This window comes from Solanum tuberosum, unplaced genomic scaffold (genome assembly GCF_000226075.1).
Source record: "Solanum tuberosum cultivar DM 1-3 516 R44 unplaced genomic scaffold, SolTub_3.0 scf00020, whole genome shotgun sequence".
Lineage (NCBI taxonomy): Eukaryota > Viridiplantae > Streptophyta > Magnoliopsida > Solanales > Solanaceae > Solanum > Solanum tuberosum.
Genome location: NW_006238946.1, coordinates 1,773,566 through 1,792,595, shown reverse-complemented (window position 1 = coordinate 1,792,595; position 19,030 = coordinate 1,773,566). Strand labels below are relative to the sequence as shown.

At 33.4% G+C, this 19,030-nt stretch overlaps 3 protein-coding genes across 5 annotated transcripts; 2 read left to right on the top strand and 1 right to left on the bottom strand.

Annotated features, from left to right (window-relative positions):
• Positions 1–3,112: 3,112 nt before the first annotated feature.
• Positions 3,113–6,235, top strand: LOC102580341 (thiosulfate sulfurtransferase 16, chloroplastic). 3 transcript variants are annotated; one of them, XM_006340731.2, is made up of 7 exons: positions 3,113–3,357; positions 3,467–3,565; positions 3,657–3,767; positions 4,003–4,076; positions 5,427–5,497; positions 5,619–5,672; positions 5,870–6,235. In XM_006340731.2, exons 1-7 carry the CDS (start codon positions 3,284–3,286, stop codon positions 5,942–5,944), a joined length of 558 nt encoding a protein of 185 aa, XP_006340793.1. In that variant the 5' UTR covers positions 3,113–3,283; the 3' UTR covers positions 5,945–6,235. The 3 variants fall into 3 exon arrangements, with proteins under 3 accessions (XP_006340793.1, XP_006340791.1, XP_006340792.1); XM_006340729.2 differs by having other exon boundaries at positions 3,461–3,565; XM_006340730.2 differs by having other exon boundaries at positions 3,114–3,357; positions 3,464–3,565.
• A 768-nt stretch (positions 6,236–7,003) lies between these two features.
• Positions 7,004–8,228, top strand: LOC102602657 (protein IQ-DOMAIN 1). Its single transcript, XM_006340886.2, has 2 exons — positions 7,004–7,343; positions 7,709–8,228. The coding sequence occupies exons 1-2, from the start codon at positions 7,119–7,121 to the stop codon at positions 7,877–7,879; spliced, it is 396 nt and encodes a 131-aa protein (XP_006340948.1). The 5' UTR covers positions 7,004–7,118; the 3' UTR covers positions 7,880–8,228.
• A 290-nt stretch (positions 8,229–8,518) lies between these two features.
• Positions 8,519–18,750, bottom strand: LOC102580018 (serine/threonine-protein kinase STY17-like). The gene is made up of 16 exons (XM_006340728.2): positions 18,177–18,750; positions 17,922–18,036; positions 15,623–15,696; positions 15,361–15,480; positions 15,161–15,215; positions 14,126–14,236; positions 13,399–13,449; positions 12,107–12,267; positions 11,924–12,031; positions 11,360–11,433; positions 10,906–11,081; positions 10,130–10,225; positions 9,345–9,425; positions 9,207–9,260; positions 8,983–9,117; positions 8,519–8,899 (listed from the first exon to the last, which is right to left on the bottom strand). The coding sequence occupies exons 1-16, from the start codon at positions 18,371–18,373 to the stop codon at positions 8,819–8,821; spliced, it is 1,689 nt and encodes a 562-aa protein (XP_006340790.1). The 5' UTR covers positions 18,374–18,750; the 3' UTR covers positions 8,519–8,818.
• Positions 18,751–19,030: the final 280 nt, after the last annotated feature.

The following is a 19,030-nucleotide window of genomic DNA, read 5'->3' as shown; positions in this document are numbered from 1 at the left end:
TCTAAATACAGTGACAACAAATATAGAAATATACAATTTGAATTACAGAATACAATTATGAATTTATACAAATTTGGTACACTGTAACAAAAATCCCAAATCAATGACAAAAATATTTACAAATATATAATTTGGATACATAAAAAGGGCCCCTACATAAAATCAACCTTATTTTCCTAAGTAATGTAAATTCTGGAATTGTATAACTATTATAAAACTAAACAAGTCAATATAGTTTATACAAAACACAAAACATCATAAATATACAATTCAAATAACAATATATAATTTCGAGTACAACTAAGAAAGAAATCTAACAATATATAATTTCGAGTACAACTGAGAAAGAAATCCCAAAACAAGGACAAAAAATATACAAATATACAATTTGAATACCTAAAATCGGATTTCCTTTCCGATATAATATAAATTCTAAAATTGTATAATTATAGTAATACTAGACAATTCGTTATAATGTATACAAACATAAACATCAGAAATATACAATTTGAAAAAGCATATATACAAAAAATAAGTACACATGGAGATTCGAAGTTTAAGAGTTTATACAAATTATATTAAAAAAAATACAGGAAGAAAGTAAAACGCATAATAGTAACCCTAAAATCTGGTAGCACGATTTGAGAAGGATTGGATGAAAATTTTAAATTTTGAAATTAATTTGTTTTGAGTGATTAAAGGAGAAAATAAGGTAATGGATTATGAAGAGAGAGAAGGAATGAACTTGTATGTAGGAAGAGAGATAGCGTACACGTTTATACAAAACAAAAAAGTCGTGCCACATAATTGTAACTTAATGTTAGAGGCGAGCAGTAATTTTCAGAAACTATAGCTATAACCAATAATAAGGTAGTATATATTTGCTTAAGTAGGTAATTTTCCCTATTTAATACTCTCTCTGTTTTTAATTACTTGTTCACTTTTTCTTTTATAGTTGTCCCTAATTACTTGTCCATTTTGACAAATTAAGAAAGAACAAATTCTTTTTACCTATTGTACCCTCAATTAAATGACTAATTATTTTGAAAAATGTAGAACTTTTCATCCACTTCATAATTAATAGGTGTAAAATGGTAAACTCACTATGTCATTAATTATTTTCTTAATAGGTATGTCAATTCAAAAGTGAACAAGTAATTAGGGACAGAGAGAGTAACTGAATGATGTAATGCACAGAATTTGTAATTACACGTGTGACCAAATTTCTAAATGTATTATGGGGTAGTTTGTGAGAAGTCGAAAATTAAGAACCTAAATTAAGTGTTGGATACGTCATGTTCTAACAATTTTTAGTAATTGAGGTAGTAAATGCCATAATTGGTACCTGTATATATTATCCAATAAGAGAAAACATATGGAGTAATAGACATCGTGTCTGACCTCTCTTATTAAACAACATTAAATAAATTAGCCATCTCTAAATACAAATTGATCCTAGACAGAAGTCTAGAGATCTACATTTATAAATCTTCAATATCCTTATAACAAAATTCCCAAGCTACTTAAATGATGGGTGGGCCTAACTACCGAAAAATAAAAAATTTGGACCAAATCAAATTAACGTTTTTTTGGTTCAGTTTCAGTTTTTTTTTCTTTTTGGAATTTCAATTTTTTGATCTAGAGTAATGGTGTTCTTCGATGCATCGAAAAGTCAATTTTTTATTAATTAGATTTTTTAAAAATATTTTAAAATCTAAATTATATTTAATTTTGGCCCCAAACCTTTTGATCCATTTTGTTACTCTCTTTACTCTTTAGTTGCCACAAATTAATTCATAATTTTTTTTAAAAAAAGATCGAAATTGCATCTAATATAAGAAACGTTGTATCTAATTGATGCATGTTTGGTCTAAAAGTATAAAAATTTGGTCTTATACTTTGATAATTTGGTGCTCATTTTATTTTTCATTTGGACAGATAAAAACGTTTCAGAATCAGCGAACTAAATCGTACCAAAGTTGGAAAAAATCAAACCCAACTTATCTTATTTGGTATTTAGTGCACACTTTTCAAAATCAAAAAATCAAATTTAAATTTGATAAAACCAAATAAAAAAAACGAATATCCACCAAATTATATCTACACAAGTTTTTGATCCTAGTGTTAAAACAACCAGGTGAACACAATTAAGCTTCTAAAAATATTGGGATCACTCATCCCTGTTACTAGAGGTGTCAAAAATGAAATCAAACATTAGTAACCCGTCCAATCCGTCCAGAATTTTAAGGGTTGGGCTCAAGATAATTTGAATTGAGTTCAATTTCAATCCATTCAAGCCTAACCCATTTGAAGAGAATCTTCAATTGAGACTAATTCAATCTTCAATTTCAACCCATTTTAAAACTCTTTACTAAGATATGCTCCTATATTAAAGGTATGAATTATTATACATTTAACATCTTTTAGGATTTATCTATTCATTTGTTACTTTTAAAAAAATTAATCTTGAGTTGAAATTCGAATTGTGATTATAAAAGTTAAATATCACTATATTAAAATTATTGAGATTAATCAGGTCAAATTGGGAGGGTCAAGACTCAACCTGTTTTTTAGCCCATTTGAGCCCAAAGTAAACTTGGACGGATCAAGACCCAACTTGATTTCTATTTCAACCCATTTTAATATCTCCAATTTCAATCCAACCCCTCATTTGACACCCCTACCTGTGCAAAATCATTCAATGAGACTGCTCAAACACTCAACTTCAGGACATATGGGGACTGGGGTGGTTGCATCACTATTCAAGCCCAATACTCATAGCATTGACCAAGCATCCTCGAACTCTTTTTTATCATCAAAATTATCATTGTGGGAGTGCAATCACATACAATATACATATAAAATTGTTAGAAGAATCTTTAACAAGACATTTTATTACTCATTATGATTTATTAAGGACATTGAAAAGTGTGCTTGTGGATAAAAGGAAGTTTAGACTGCAGACAAAAAAAAAAGTAGGTCCATTTGGAACTTATCCAACCATAGGATAATCCAAGTCACTCTCGCATCATTTTGTGAATTATCTGAATTACAAGTTGTGCAAAATTGGGATTCACAAAAATCTACATACATAATTCTTCTTTACGTGTCTATCTATCCATACACTTAAAAGACCCATGTTGTTTCCTCCAGTCTTGTCCATGCCTTGTCTTCACCCTTAAATATCAATCTCCCTTTCATTTCTCACCATCAACACAATAATTCAAGAACTTCCATATATTCTATTGAATTTCAGAGCCAACAAAAATAGGAACAAACAACCATGAGAACTATTTCCCTTCATTCAACCTCATTTTCACTTCTTGAGTTCCATGGTACCAAGAATTTGGCACACAGGTATATTTATATGCATTGAAAATTTGAAATCTTTTGATTAATTTCATTTTTTTTTTCCAATGGGTGTTTTTTGTTTCTGTTTTATGATTTGAATGCTACGTAGCAGCAGGATCAATGGATCGGTTTCGTTAATTCCAATGGCAAGGCCTCAATTTCAGCCTAAAAAAAGACGTGACATTGGTACTAGCAATAGAAATCCAAGTTTTAGGTGGGTTTTTGTGTACATCTATATCCCCTGTTTTATGTTAGTTCTCTGTTTTTGGCTTCAAAATGGGTGTTTGAACAAACAATATTTGTAGCTGGATGGCAACAGTTGGAGAGAAAGTGCAGAACTCCACTGTTCCTACTTCTGTTCCTGTTCGAGTTGCACTGGAATTGCTTCAAGCTGGCCATCGTTATTTAGATGTCAGGTAATGCAAATTTATGCAGTTTTATCTGTTCCAATTTACATGACATAGTTCGAATTTTGATAGTCAAACAAGCATATGCCCTTAAAATATTTTTTTTTTTGTGACTTATACTATTTCTTGCCATGTAGTTTCTAAAACATATAAATTATTATGTCCAAATTTATGATCAAAACAAATTTTTTTTATCAATCATTAGTATGGAAGATTCAATCTTTTTAACATTTTTTTTGTGCAGAACTGCTGAAGAGTTCAGTGATGGGCATGCTGCTGGCGCCATAAACATTCCTTACATGCTTAGAATTGGCTCAGGTTTGATTATTTGTAATTCAATAGTACTCTCTTTTTCTGAGTACTCGATGTTAACAATATTTAAGTTTTTCAAATATTTTTTTTACAAGTGTCCTCTTTATTTCCAAGTGGCAACCATGCATGATAGATTTTTTACAATTGTTATTGAGTTCTCAAAAATTGAAATGGCGGCAATTACTAGTTCGCCTGGTTTCTCCTTGTCGTGTGTTTTCAAGTTTACATGTAAAATGTATTTTGTTCATCTTACTTCTCTTTCAATTTTCTTACTTGCTCATAGACGGAGGGTTATTTAATTATATACCCATGACTGTGTTACAATTCTCTTGTTCCATTTTTATTCCTTTGAAAATATCTTGGCAACTTGGAAAACATAAATCATACACAACTAAAGCTTCAAACCAACTTAATTAAAGTACATTATATTGTTTGGTTGTACATAAGAGCGATTTTTGGTTAGTCTTTGAAGATAAGTTTTGCTAGTATTTTTTTCAAGTTAATTGCATGTTTGAACACAATTTTTACTTTCAAATACCCCTTTTTAACTTCAACTTTAAATACTATTTTTTCTGTATATCACTCCATTCATGTCCAAGTACATATTAAGGACTAAAAACCAGAAAAGAGTTGTTTAAAGTTCACTTAAGAAAAGGAAGAGCTAGAGACCAGAATTTGCATGAAATGTGTTCAAATATGAACAAAGAGTACTCTCTGAAGTTTCATTTGTTTTTCACGATAATGTTTTTATGCAAGTGCATCTCATTTTTTTAGTCCAAGTTTCTTTTCTTCTTTGAGTTGTATGTTAGTTTCCCACATCGAAGGCAAAAGCAGGACTTGAACGCAAGTGTTTTGTAATAAAAGCCAGTCACTTACACTGGTCAAAGCATACCTTTCTCGGCCTTTTGGCTAAGATCAAGTGTAGTATCTGTTCTTATCAGTTTAATATCTGATATGTGGACCATTGGTCCACACGATATTAACTCAATTTTTTAAGGGGAAGAGTCCATTAAGGTAGCTTGCTGCCTGGGCTCTTGCGCGTCGCCCATGTGTTGCACTACTGCACGGGCCTGGCGCACCCCACCAATTCAAGTTCAATTTTTTTTTATGTTAGGTTTTGTTCCATCATTACTTCCATCCCCACACATTCATAATTTTTATTGGCAACTCTTAAGTAAGAAATATAATCATTGACAGTTTAAAGGGTGAATTTCACATCATTGAACCTTATATATTCTAATAGATAGTGTTACCAAAGTCCAAAATAATTTTTTGTTAACAAATACCCAACTCTACAGTAGTAGTTTTTAGCACTCTGCTAGTATAGTATTCTTTAGCTCTGTATATTTGGTGCAGGGATGATAAAGAACCCCAATTTCTTGGAGGAAGTGTTGGAACATTTTGGGAAGGATGATGAAATTATAGTTGTAAGTCCACAAAACTACTAGTATATGGTTTTATTTTAATAATATAAGCTTCAATTTCACGAGTTAAGATGCCAATTTCTTTTTGCTTAGTAAAATCTTTTATTGACTTTGCATTATACAGGGATGCCAGTTGGGTAAGAGATCATTTATGGCTGCAACTGAACTTCTTGCTGCTGTAAGTCCCTTACATACTACAGCTTTAGAATAGAAAATTCTTAAAAATGAAAGTAATAAAAATAACCCAAAGTAATTTGGGCCAAAAAATAAAGTCTTAGAACCTCTACAGGGATTTACTATACGTGATGATAAATTGACACGTGGACATAAATCCTACGTACGCTACTAGTTAATTACGTGCTATATATTGTGCAGGGATTTACTGGGGTGACTGACATTGCTGGTGGATATGCTACTTGGACAGAGAGTGGACTTCCGATTGAGTCTTGAATATAAAGCATTAATAGCCTTTTATTTACTCACATATAAAAGGGTAGATTAATAAATAAGTACACCATCTTTAATTACTTACTATAATAACACCAGTAGTAAAATCTATTCCCTTTCATCACATCAAAATGTGGCTGAAAGTTGAAAAAGCAACTTGCAAAACATTTGTATAGCAATTTATATTAGGTGATATCCGATGTGGGAGAATCTGTATTGCAAGCAATATGTGTAAATATTGTTCTCCTAATTCTGCTGTAATAAATAATATTTGCCTGAAAGGCCTCTCATCTGCTCACTTCCCAGTTCCCCCTCTGCCAAAATGGTTGCAATGTTTGCTTTCATAAATAACTCTTTATAAAGTGTAAAAATAAAGCTCTTTCTAACTAACAAGGGACACTTTATTTTAAAATATTATCCGTAATCTTTTCTAACGAAAATTGCAAAATTGTTTTATGTTCTTCGGATTAATTTATAAACAAGGAAAACTAAGAAGCCAACTTTATTTTACTTCCTTGCTTTGGATTGAAAACAAAGATAAATAAGTAGACGGTAGGTACATATAGATTAGGTGGTCTAATTGATCAACACACAAGGAAAATTAAATAATCTCATTCTTAAATTTAAGGAATCCTAACGAATAACAACCGGATGGAAATATGATTTAAAAGAATGGTTATGCATTTGCAAATTTGAATCTCTTGTGTGAAAAATATTTACACAATCAACACATATAATGTAATTACATGTTAAAATTTAAGATAACTATTAATTGATAACTTGCTAAAAATAGTAATTATATCAGTCTATTAACATATTAACATGTTAAATTATATTGACGTTAGCGTATATAAACTAAATCCTTTTTTAGTTTTATGTTTATCTTCTTTGACTTTGTACAAGTATTAGTTGGTATATGTTCAAGCATTAGTGGCCCCTGCCCAGGTGGTGGAATGGTCCTTTGAAATACTTAAAAGTTACACAAAATCAATTTCATCTTGCCACGTTCTAGTAGACCTATTGTTCCATTCTCTTACTTTACTAACAAACATGTTGCCCACGCTTCCTTATTTCCACAATGTTAGTATAACACACATAAAATCTGTCCAATTCAGTATCTCTGCCAGAATTGAGTTTGACAAAAAAAGGCTAACAGTATTAATTTGTAGTATCAAAGATGAGGATGTCTAAGAAGAATTGGTTTGGTAATATCAGAAAGAAACTATTCAGGTCATCTCCTCCACATAAAAATATCATTGTTCTTCATAACAACACAATTACCAATAGGACCAGCAGCGCCAATGGACGGTCATCTACAAAGAAAAATAATGGGCACATCTATTTTATGTCTAAAGAGGATATGGCTGCTATTACTATCCAATCTCATTTTAGGGGTCATCTTGTAAGTTTTTCCAACTTTGATCAATCATCATATTTTTCTTTAATTTCTTTTAATTTGATATTACTCACTATCAGTGAAAATTGTGCTAATAGAACATGATTTTTCCATTCATTTCCCACCAAACCAGCTCACTGGAAAAATGCATGGTGGGAAACATATTCTCACTAAAATATTGGGAAGCTTCCTTACTTTTCCATATGAAACAATAATTACATTACTATTTTTCTTTCACATCGATTCGATCAAAATATCTGTGGAAATAGTTAGTTGAACATTTTTCAATGGGAAATTTCGGTGGAAAAATAGTGTTTCTTTTAGTAGTGTGACCATTTGTTTATACATGTGTTGTTGATTCAATATTTTAGGCGAGACGGGCGTTTAAGGCACTGAAAAGCCTTGTGAGGCTTCAAGCAGTGGTAAGAGGGGCATATGTGAGAAGACAAGCAAGGATAGCTCTGCATTGCATGCACGCCCTTGCACGGTTACAAGTTACTGTCCGAGCTAGGCAACTCCTCAGCAAGTGCAATGACCATTGAATTGATAAAGTATCTTTTTTAGGTGATCTGTCCGTCAAAGTACGTATAGAAGTTAAATTCTTGACCAATTTTCAGATGCAATTCAACGAAAATTAATTATAGGGGAATCAGATCATAGGATGGAAGGAATTACTGAGTCAGAGTGCCTGAACATGACTTGTAATGTTGTACGTCTAATTCTTGTTTAGAACTTGGGTATTGCAACTAACAAATGTTTCCAGTGTTGTACTTGCATATCGTATTTTCTTTTAGATCTTATTATAGGTTTGATTTTTGTAAGCTTTTGAAGAATATGTCGATTATCTGAAAGATATGAATGTTCTTCTAAAGTACATATACTATGTGTGTATGTGGTTATGTTGTAATATGATCTAATTTTCTTCTATTCTTGTTTCTTTTTGTCTTGCTAACAGTTGATTCTTTTCCATCTCTTAGTACCAAAAAAGCTACTATTTGTTTTCATCGTTATTTCTTTTCAAATTATACACCTAGACTCTATGAACCTCAAATTTCACTTCACTTCAATTGCAGAGGTATCTATCTATACATTGAAAGCTAGTCAGGGGTGGTTTACTCAAATTCTCTGTGACAATGGTTATTTTTTATAGACATCTTGGTTTACTTCAAGAACATCAATTCGGAAGCAATGATCTGGTAGCTAGAACCAGATAAAGAGGATAAAAATTCTCAATAAGAAAGGTACAAAAAGGGTTAGGAATTAGAACTTGCGCAAATTCACAGTTATTCTGTACAGAGTTGCCAAAGCTTTACTCACCAGCTTGCACCCCTGACTAAATTAGGAATAGTAAAAGAATGCCAAGCGACATTACATAAAAACCGTGATTTTCAAAAACTAATCAGATCAAGTCTGGTCATCTGAGAATCTGTACACCGAGACAAAAGCTGAAGGCCGATCACCTTCCTCTCTTTAGTAAATTCTCAGTGATTGCCCTTTCTAAGAGATGAGAAAAAGCTACCGATTGATTTGTCTTTGTGTCTGTCCTCTCCATCATCTCCAACCTGTTTTTTCAAGCATACAAAACTAGGATCAAAGGAATGAACAAACTTAAATAAAACCAAGCTTATTTAATACAAATGCCTACCTCCCTAGTTAGTTGCTTCAGAATATCCAAAATCTCCGAGAAATCTGGTCTCTGAGTTGAGTCTTGCTGCCAGCATTTTTCAAGAAGTTCAGCAAGCTTTGGATGAGTGCTCTTAGGAATTGTTGGCCGTAGACCCTGATAACCATGTCAAACCAAATGTGAGGTGTTGGTTTAACTGGGGAAGATATAACAAGTACTGATGATGACAGTGGACTTTATACTACCTGTTGCACCACACCTATTGCTGCTTGTAATGGTGTTAAGTACGCATATGGAATCTGCCCCATCACAGTACATGAACGTTAGTTGAGGTGTCAAGCAGCTAACACGTGAACATAAATAGATGCAACACAGAGACTTACTTCTCCAGTCAGAAGTTCCCACAGCACTATACCAAAGCTGAAAACATCAGCTTTGTGGTCATACGGTTTGTGTTCAATCACCTTCAACAAATAAAAACCATTTTAAGAACGAGACTTGCATGCTGCAGGATGGTTAAGCACAAAACTGGGACAGAAATGACGGGGATAATGTAAGAGAATGTTGTAGTATTAAGAGGAAAATAAGTCAAAACCATTACACCAAGAGGTTCATATTTTAATACTTAATATTGCAGAATCGAATGTATCTGCATGGTATACTGTAAAGGAATCCTGCAATGCATATTACCAATGACAACCTAGGTAAAGTAACCCTCGTAGAAGGTTATCAAAAGCTCCTTGTGCTTAAAGTATCCAATATGCATCAAGGTGAACACAGAAACACAAGTCACAACTCACAACTCACAACTGCATGAAAGTGAGAATGTGACAACCACACTTTACTGAGTGTGGAAACAAAATCCAAGTACAAGGATAAAATTGCAAAAGTCAGAGAGAATCACACATATTAAAAGCACCTCGTGCTTAAACCACACAAGATGCTTGAGGTGTATCCCAAAGCACTAGTCCCAAACCAGCTCGAAGGGAACTATTGCAGTTATTTTATGGTGGCAACAAAATCTAAGCACGAGGATAAACGGAAAATTAGTGGAGCAATCATGCATATCTGTCATCAAGAAAATCAAAGAACTTGGAATCATGAATTTCAACTGGATTGAGGATATTGCAGTAAAATCTGCATAAAATTAAGTTCAGATCTTCTGCACCTCAGGAGCCATCCATCTATACGTTCCAGTTTCTGCAGTCATCACCCCTGTTTGAGTCTGCACTCTAGCAACCCCAAAGTCACCAACCTTAACAACCTGTTAAGGAGAGGATGGATCTTATAGTCAGAGTGAACATTCTGTAAACAAAGCAAATAACGTGGGAAGTAACTCCACCCAGCAGCAGTTTAGGTGTTGCTGTGTGATTAAGCAAAGTTCATCAATCGATTTCCTTGGAAATGCAAAAACTGGTGATGTAGAAATTAACAAGAAACAATGTACTATTTTGGACATTCACATTTTTCAAAATATGAACCAAATTAAATTGCCACTGATCAAGCTTTAATGCTGCTACTATTACTCATAGATTTTCTTTTTATAGGATTCAATGAATAAGTGGACCCTGCAAATGAACTTTTCCGTAGACTTTATTTGGCATTTCTTCTAAAGGTTTCAATACTGCAGTCCAATCACAGATTATGGTTCTTTCTCTAAAAATAGTTTTCAGAAGATATCATCCATGTAATTAGACATTTCAAATAACCTATTAAAAGGGCACTGAGCAATGAAAAACCTTGGACTTCTAAGCCATACAGATCTCAGTGTTTGCATATTAACCTTGAATTGCCTTCATGTTTAATTGCACCCAAATTTTTGCATGAGAATGGATGTACTGGTTTTAAGATAGCTTAGTCACAGATGAAATAATACACTAGACTCTAGAAAAATAATAATCTAGACAAGCTTTTTGAAACAGTTGCAGTACAGCTCTGACTTACTCCATGTTCATCCATCAGAAGATTGGCAGTCTTCAGATCCCGATGAATTATGTTATTTTGGTGCAGATAGCTCATTCCCTTAGAAACATCAATTGCAACCTTCAGGAGAGTAGGAAGCTTAAAAGCACCTCTTTGCTTGTGCAAAAAAGTATAGATGCTTCCTCTGGTCATGAACTCTGATCAATAAAATTATCAGATGCACCTTGTCATTAACATGATGAAGAAGGATAGATGTACAACAACAAGTTACAAAAATAAGCTGCCATTCAAGTGCAGTAGTGTGAGGAGAAAATTCAAAGTTTGGAAAATGAATAAAAGCACACCTCTGCATATAAAACACTATGGATCTGCCGGCAAACATTATGTAACAGTAATCAACAGAGAACAAACAGTTTCTCCAATTTATTAACTGACGTAGAAGTTCACTTTAAATATATAAAATCTTGAAATATACCTGTCACGATGCACAGGTTCGGAGGTCGTGTGCATGCCCCTATAAATTGAACAACATTTTTATGCCGAATTTTCCTAAAACATAGTGAGACAAGATCTCAAAACTTGATCAAAGAAAGTAAGAAACAGGAAATAGGAAGCTAGACTGATAAAACAATTTTAGTAATAAAATTCAAATTCACATATCCACTAATGTTTAAATTTGTAGTTTTTCCAAGACTTTTAAGTGTGTTTTGGGAGAACCTAGTCCCTTGCGTTATGTATGATCCAGCTTTTTCATCCAAATAGCCTAATGCCACTAAAAAGAAAACAAAATAGCCAAATTCCACATATAGAAGAAATACCTAGTGACTCAACAAAGTATAAAGGAAACAGGACATTCAATTTAACCGCAGGAGTAAAATATTGTAAGAAATTCTCTAGTGGCACAGAGCATTTTTTTTCAATAGAGTACGACTCTATCTAGGAGTAAAAAAAACAATCCTCAGATAGACTTTTAGGTATGGAAAGATTCTCTAAGTTATGCTGAAAGAGATTATCAACCATGATAGTACAACAGACACACCTCATGATAAAGACCTCCTGAGAGAACTCTTTTACCATATCCATATTCAAATTTTCAGGCTTGAGAACTTTTATAGCCACTTCCTGGCTACAGTATGTGCCTTTATACCTGAAAAGACACAGTATAAATCCACTGACTCAACAAACTCAACTAGAAATCAAGATATGGATTGTTGGCTCATACAGATCTCCAAATGACCCAGATGCTACTTTGTTTTCAAATTTCAGCAGGCGGATGTCAATTTCCCAGTCATCAGATCCATCAGTAGGTATTTTTACACTATCGGAGCCTGATTCAGATGTTTGACCTGGCTCATTGATTGGAGGCAGGACCTGTGGCTGCTCCTGAAAAACATTACCAGAAGACAAAGCACTGAGATCATCTGTCCAATATGATAATCAAAATCTAGAAGACAATATAACAAGAAAACTTGTTCAAATTTGAACCTACAATTAGTAGGTTCAGTTGGAAATATGTTTTAGTCAGTTACTAAAGTTTACCCTCCTATGATTTAGGAGTCTTTAAGTCGTGTCAAAGGCTTATATGCTAGAAGGAAAAATAGTGAATTTTTAGTACTTTTTATTTTTATTTTGACAACTTTGATTTAAGATGAGCTTAAATATAGGATTAGTGATTCATACAACTGACCCCAACTTGACTGGATTGAGGCATAGTTATTGTTTTGATTCCTTCTATCGTTTTATAACCAAAATCTCATGCATATTTCACATAAACAGGAGAAAGTTGAAGAGATAACGGTGTACCAGTTGCTGAAAAAGTCGAGCCGGTCATAGAAATCAACAACAGTAATACTTGGTTAATTTTATTTTCTTACAACCCCATTTAACATAAGTATCCTACCAACCTACGATTATGTCAGGCATCCAAGCCCAAGTTGTCAAGTAATAATTAAGTTGAGCTTTAAAATTTCCTGTGAGGATTCATATTTCTTTTTTCAGATGTAACCTTAGGATCTCTATTATGCGAAGTAAAGCAGGATGTTAGAGGATATCTGCATGACTTCTAAAAATCTGCTATGCAATACATATATGAACCATAATGTCAGTTGATGTTAATACTTACTTGAGCTATAGCTGTGGCTGCAATTACTGAAACTAATTCAGGGAGAGTTAGCAACAGAGCATTTACAGCATTACTCTAGTAGAAACAACAACTCTCTTCAATAAATTATCTGGAATATTAACACAATTGTTAAGTATGCTTTCTTACTCACGGAAAGCATCAGACTAGCAAGCGAGCCCCCGTGTTCGAGAAATTCATTGATATCTATTTTGAGTATTTTTGAAAGTGGACACCATACATTAACTATAAATTGCATAGCACCATTATGAAGAAAATACAGAAGGATCGGCGTGTTACTTTTCCCAAAAGAAGATAGAGCCACATAAATCATATTAAGAAAATAATTTTGAGTGCCAGTCCTGTCCACATTAAGCTGCCAGAATAATATCTACCTTGCTCCTCATAATTTCCTTTTGCACCTCACTCTTAAGCAACTCCGTCTCCTAGAATTCCAAACACAGATGAATAAGTATAAAAGTAAATTACCACAAAAGGGAAAAGAAGAACTTCAAGAAGAACAATGAGGGGTTAAATTTCCAAACTTTCATTGTAAAAATATACTACATCCTCAATTCACCCGATAACATCTCAAGGTTTGAGCATCCTATTAAGCGAAAATATATCTAGTTGAAAAATATGACTAGAATGAGAAAGTTATCAGCACTAAAGTTGTTCATCCTCACCATCTCATAGTATATAACGACATTTTACAGTGGACATATCATAGATTTTAATTTGATATATATTACTATATTACTAACAGAAGAAGAATATATACTAAGGTATGGCTGCAAAGTTGGTTTAAACGTTTGATGGAAAAAGAAATCACATCACAATTCAGAGTTTAGAAGTTTAATGAGTTTGAATTATTGAAAGATGTATAGGAATGATACGGTGTCAAATAGTTCAGGTTGTCCAAAATTGAGGGGAGCCATATATACTGGGACATGAGGACGAAAAAACAGGCATAAAACTAACAAACAATCTACTAGATGATCAAGGAACATAGTTTCAAAATTTACCCTTGTTAACAAGAAAAGACGAATTAAAGCTAAGAAACGACTGGTAAACTGCTAGTAAGCGTTTCATTATATCTTGAGAGGAACATTAATACTGTACCTCATATGGCCATCCATCAACCACAAAGACATCCAAGGAGAAACCGTCAGTAGTTGAAAAAACATGAGCCTCTTCAATGTTCAGACCAATCTCAGAAATTATATTGGTCAACTGGAAATCCAGGATGGACATCAATGCAAGTAAAGAAGAAAAGAACAAAGTTAACATGGTAAGATAAATATGTTTGATAGAACTCTGAAAATATGGCAGAATCTGCAGATTAATGAAATTACATAAATTCCAGGACTGAACAGATATGAATAATATAATCAGTTATATAAGCTTAAATTGCACTAGACAGAAAGCAAAGAAAAGATACAGATTTTGGTCCAGGTAAACTGTCTCAATATTTTTCGGAGACTGTTAGATTTTGTAGGTACAACTACAGAGCGTTTACATAAAGAATTTCATATATTAACTTTGGAACAGCATTGTATCAGAAAAGTTGAGACAAATATTCTTCAAAGCTAGGTATTAACTGACTAACCCCACCCTTATCTCTTAGGTGCAGAAGTTAATCAAAGAATCAATCTGTGGGTCCATAAAAACAACTTTTCCTTATTATCCTCTGTTTCCCCTTCAGTGTAGTTTTCTATCACCTTTTTCTTGGGTGTGGGGGGAATCAAGTAGTCTTCTCTATCAAATTTTATCTTCACTAAGATGCTTATCCTATACTATGCACGTGAGAAATAGAAATCAAACACCATACAATATCAGCTCACTGACTTAGCTAAAGGTCATTCTATCCTTGCTTATTAATCTGGAATGAGGCTATCTTCAGTTATTAGAAGCGAGTCCTATGACAGGTATCCACAACAGGAATTCAAGGAGTTTAACCTTATTTCCTGTCAAATATTGGACTCATAATATCCACACACAACAGGAATTCTAGGGGCTTAGCCTTGTTTCCGGTTAAATTCGCACTAGCTCTGCATAAGATAAATTCATGAAACTACAGTCTTTGTTTGATTATGAGAAGATAAGAGATGTATTTATGAACAAAAAGGGAGGAGGATTCTTAAAATAATGAGGCACCTGAGTGAGCGTTTTTGGCTTGTCAATTGTTGAAAAAGTAATCTCGTGCATTGGCCTGCACAAAATCATTTGGCTCATAAGAAGGAAAAGTCAACTAGAAATCCTTTGTGAACAATAAATACACTCTATATCAAAGCTATGAAGCCAAACTAGTATCATGAATCTTATCATCTTCAACTCAAGAATTAAGGCAATTCAACCTGGTTGTCCGTGAAGTTGAATTGATATCACTATCTCCATGATTTACATGAGCTTTATCATCATGAATTTCAAGGCCTTGAAGATTGGGTGATGAACCAAAAGTTGGAGGAGGATGAGTGCTGGAGAGGGACAATATGGAAGCACATAAAATTAAATGACTTAGGAAGCACAACAGAGAAAAATCAAATGTGCAAAAGTAATATACAGAAAGAAGCTCTACTGAAAAAAGAAAAACTTTAATGCTTAAACTAAAGAGCATACCTTGGGATTTCTTCATTAACTGAAGGATCTACATCAACAGTATTGGTTGATGCTCCAGTGTACATAGGATGAACCTGCATTATGAACTTAAAGTGTGAACTTGCATGTAACAAGAATCTCTTGAATTATAAAGTACTTGTCTTAGGCCAGGCCATGACTTGCATTCCCTTTTCTGTTGGTTTACAATATATATTCCAATATTAGTACATGAATATATACTAAGAGACTATCCTTTCTACATTATTTTCCAAGATTTCCCAGGACTTACAAGATATATCCAATTGGATCCTGTTATGGTGAAACTGTTTCAACCACAGTCAAAGCTGGTCACGGATTATTACATGCTCAAATATTTGACTGGTTAGTCATTTATAGCCAATATGTTAATTCCTTTATATAAATAGCTATTCCATTGATTTACTAACATTTAATTAAAAAATTCTTTTCTCTTAGAAGAATGGCCTATAGATCTAAATTTCTTCAATACAAAGTTGTCTTAGAATATAGAGGAGATATCAAAATCGCTTATACTGTAGGTTTACGTATAATTCATTCCATCTTAAACATCTCATATGATCTAAGGGGAATGAGTAAATGTCAATCCCAAATTCTCTTCTCAAAGTATTCATGCCTTTAGATGTATGGTCTAGTTACAAAACTTAAGAACCCATTCGACTTCCCATATTGCCAATCCATCACCCACAAAATCACAAAGGCTTATAGCCTCTATACTAAGAACGACCAATTTTATCTTATCCTCATTACCTTCAATAGACACCTTGCTCTTTGCATAACACCCTGTTGCCATCAATGGAGATGTGCCTAAGGTGAACCAACAAATAAGTTTGTGTATATTAAGGTGATCTCAAGTTTTAAGATTACAGCACATCTCCTATGAGTACTTATTTACAAATAAGATATCCATTTAACTTTCTTCAAACAAGTCAATCCAGTATACCTATTCTATAATGAGCATCCATATTTTTATATTACTGTTACAAACACAACTGGTTATGAGATTAACAACTCTCTACATTGGCACCAAGAATAAGTCGCTGGCCAGAATAAAAATACTCCTACCAAACACGAACACTAATGCAAGCTGAAGATTAAAAAAACCTAAATTTTACTTCTAACAAATTAGTATCACATATATGGATCCTTTTGCTTTCATTGTGTTCTATCCTTAGCTTCATCCACATGATTCAGAGAAATCAGAAATTGTAAGTCTACAGGTACAATTTTCCTCCATGTGATTATAAGTCTAACTCGTCTCCAATCTCAAGTAGTTCTTATCCTTTTTATCCTCTATGAGTCATACTTGCACTCTCTGTTGAATGTAAACTGTTGAATTATGTGGCCACTTTATCCAAAATCTTAATTTGTTAGAAATGACACTTTCATTTACTAAATTATGTTCTCAACATGCCCACTTGCATTCATCTTGACTTTTTCATGAGGTAAGTATGTGAAGAATCTTTTTGATTGTTGGTGACAATAAGACTCAAACTCAGGAAATTTTCCTTGATTTAAAAGCTTAACTTGATAGAGAAGAAACATAGTTGTTAACTTATTTATGTTTTCAACATGAACATTTCAAATCTTCTTCCTTTTTGTCCTCAATGAGTCCTGCTTGCATTTTCTGCAGAATATGACCATCTAAAATCTTCTATGATCTCACATCCATAATTTTATAACATTTATCTTTTAGCTTCCAGCGTCTTCTCTTTCTACTTGGAACTCAAACTTCTATCCCCTTAGACATGTCAACTGAAGCCTATCAGAATAAGAGAAATGTTTTAAATGGTTTTAATTTGGGTCATTGAAGAGTGTAACAGATGTAAAAATGAACAGCACTAAAGAAAGTTCTTCATGCCCTACCTAAGGTAGCATGAAAGAGAAGTATGGGATGGATGAAAGAAATAAAATATGACCTTGACAATATTATTGACAAATTTACTAGTTTTTGCAACTGCTCTCGAGTACTGTGAAAGCAATCAAATAACAGATCCTGTGCTTCTTGGGAACATCCTACGTGTTGAATCAAATCCCCAACTTATTCAGCTACAATCAAATTAGAGATTCTTCCTTGTCATACATAGGGAGACGTTTTTCTAATGTCATATCAACTTGGCATGGGTTTTCAGAGTTATCAAGAGAAAAAAAGCAACTTAGAGATTCCTCCTTGTCATACATACGGAGAAGTTTTTCAAATGTCATATTCAGAGTTATCAAGAGAAAAAAGCATCTACAAGGCAAACACACATCAAAATGCACGAAAAGCAGATAAGAGTATAACCTGCACAAGGCGGACATCAAAGGCAGGTCTATTCTCAGGATCCTCCGCTATGTCCAGCAACCTCTTGTGCATGAGCACATCTTCTGCTCTTTCCACATTTACATCCGATGCATAACTGCACGCACCCAAATTCAGTACCAAAAAACTTCAAAACTTTTAACTTTCGAGACAGAAAACGGATCAATTACTCAATTAACCAGTATAAATGTAAAAAAAAAACGAAAAATGAGGAAAGATAGGGTTTATGAAGTTAACCGAACAGGGAGGCGATTAAAGTGAAGCCAGAGCTGGTCTTCAAAGCCAGGGAGTTTAACCTCTTCGAGATTCAAATCCTGGAGTCTACTAAGCACTTGGTTAAACACTTCATTCTTCTGCCTCTGTAGCCGATTTTGCTTCGGCGACAAGGGCTCCATCGCTCTGCTTCCGCAACTCTCGTTGTCGTCCATCGCCATTCACAAATACAAAATTACAGAATTTACAAAATCTCCTCCTCTTTGTAATGGATTACAAGGAGAAAAAGTTGCAAGTAACTGTAGAGTAGCAGAAGAAAGCAGTTTCCATAATTTAGAGAAAATTTGAATGATGAACAGAAGGAATGGATTTGGAGTTGATTTGATGGGTAAATACGAGAAAGGGGACAAATTTTTTTAGGGGAAAAGATGGAGGAGAGAGAATGAGAAGATTCCGTTTTTCTAGTTATAAATTGGGTGCGGGGATTTATTAGTGCTTACGAAGATGGCATATAGGATAGGAAAAGAAGAAAAAAGTATGCATCTCTTTTCTCCCATGGTAACAAACAGTGGCTCCACATTTCTTCATGAGCTTATCCTCTTGTGGGGATCAGATCAACGCGGATTGTGGTGGATTGTTAAGATTTATTTCTCAAATTTTAATTTTAATTTTGATAGCTATATTTTTAATATTTAATATAGATATCGAATATTAATAAGAAATTTTAAAAAATACAAATCAAACTATTTTAGTTATTTTATGTCTGTGGATGATAATATTGGTTATTGCATTCAAAAGAGCTCTTTTTTCAGCTGAGAATGAAGTAGAGGAATTTAAAATTTAAATATCTCTTGTTCATTGAACTTTTTATTAACTTC

What these genes read in the sequence shown, in the direction of transcription:
- LOC102580341 (XM_006340729.2), top strand. Translation starts at nt 3,284, where the DNA reads ATGAGAACTATTTCCCTTCATTCAACCTCATTTTCACTTCTTGAGTTC. An exon ending in CATGCTTAGAATTGGCTCAG is followed by an intron (nt 4,077 to 5,426) that starts GTTTGATTATTT and finishes TATTTGGTGCAG; the next exon opens with GGATGATAAAGAACCCCAAT. An exon ending in AGGATGATGAAATTATAGTT is followed by an intron (nt 5,498 to 5,618) that starts GTAAGTCCACAA and finishes TGCATTATACAG; the next exon opens with GGATGCCAGTTGGGTAAGAG.
- LOC102602657 (XM_006340886.2), top strand. Translation starts at nt 7,119, where the DNA reads ATGAGGATGTCTAAGAAGAATTGGTTTGGTAATATCAGAAAGAAACTA. An exon ending in CTCATTTTAGGGGTCATCTT is followed by an intron (nt 7,344 to 7,708) that starts GTAAGTTTTTCC and finishes TCAATATTTTAG; the next exon opens with GCGAGACGGGCGTTTAAGGC.
- LOC102580018 (XM_006340728.2), bottom strand. Translation starts at nt 18,373, where the DNA reads ATGGCGATGGACGACAACGAGAGTTGCGGAAGCAGAGCGATGGAGCCC. An exon ending in AGCCAAAAACGCTCACTCAG is followed by an intron (nt 14,237 to 15,160) that starts GTGCCTCATTAT and finishes CTGGATTTCCAG; the next exon opens with TTGACCAATATAATTTCTGA. An exon ending in TCTGGGTCATTTGGAGATCT is followed by an intron (nt 12,032 to 12,106) that starts GTATGAGCCAAC and finishes GTGTCTTTTCAG; the next exon opens with GTATAAAGGCACATACTGTA.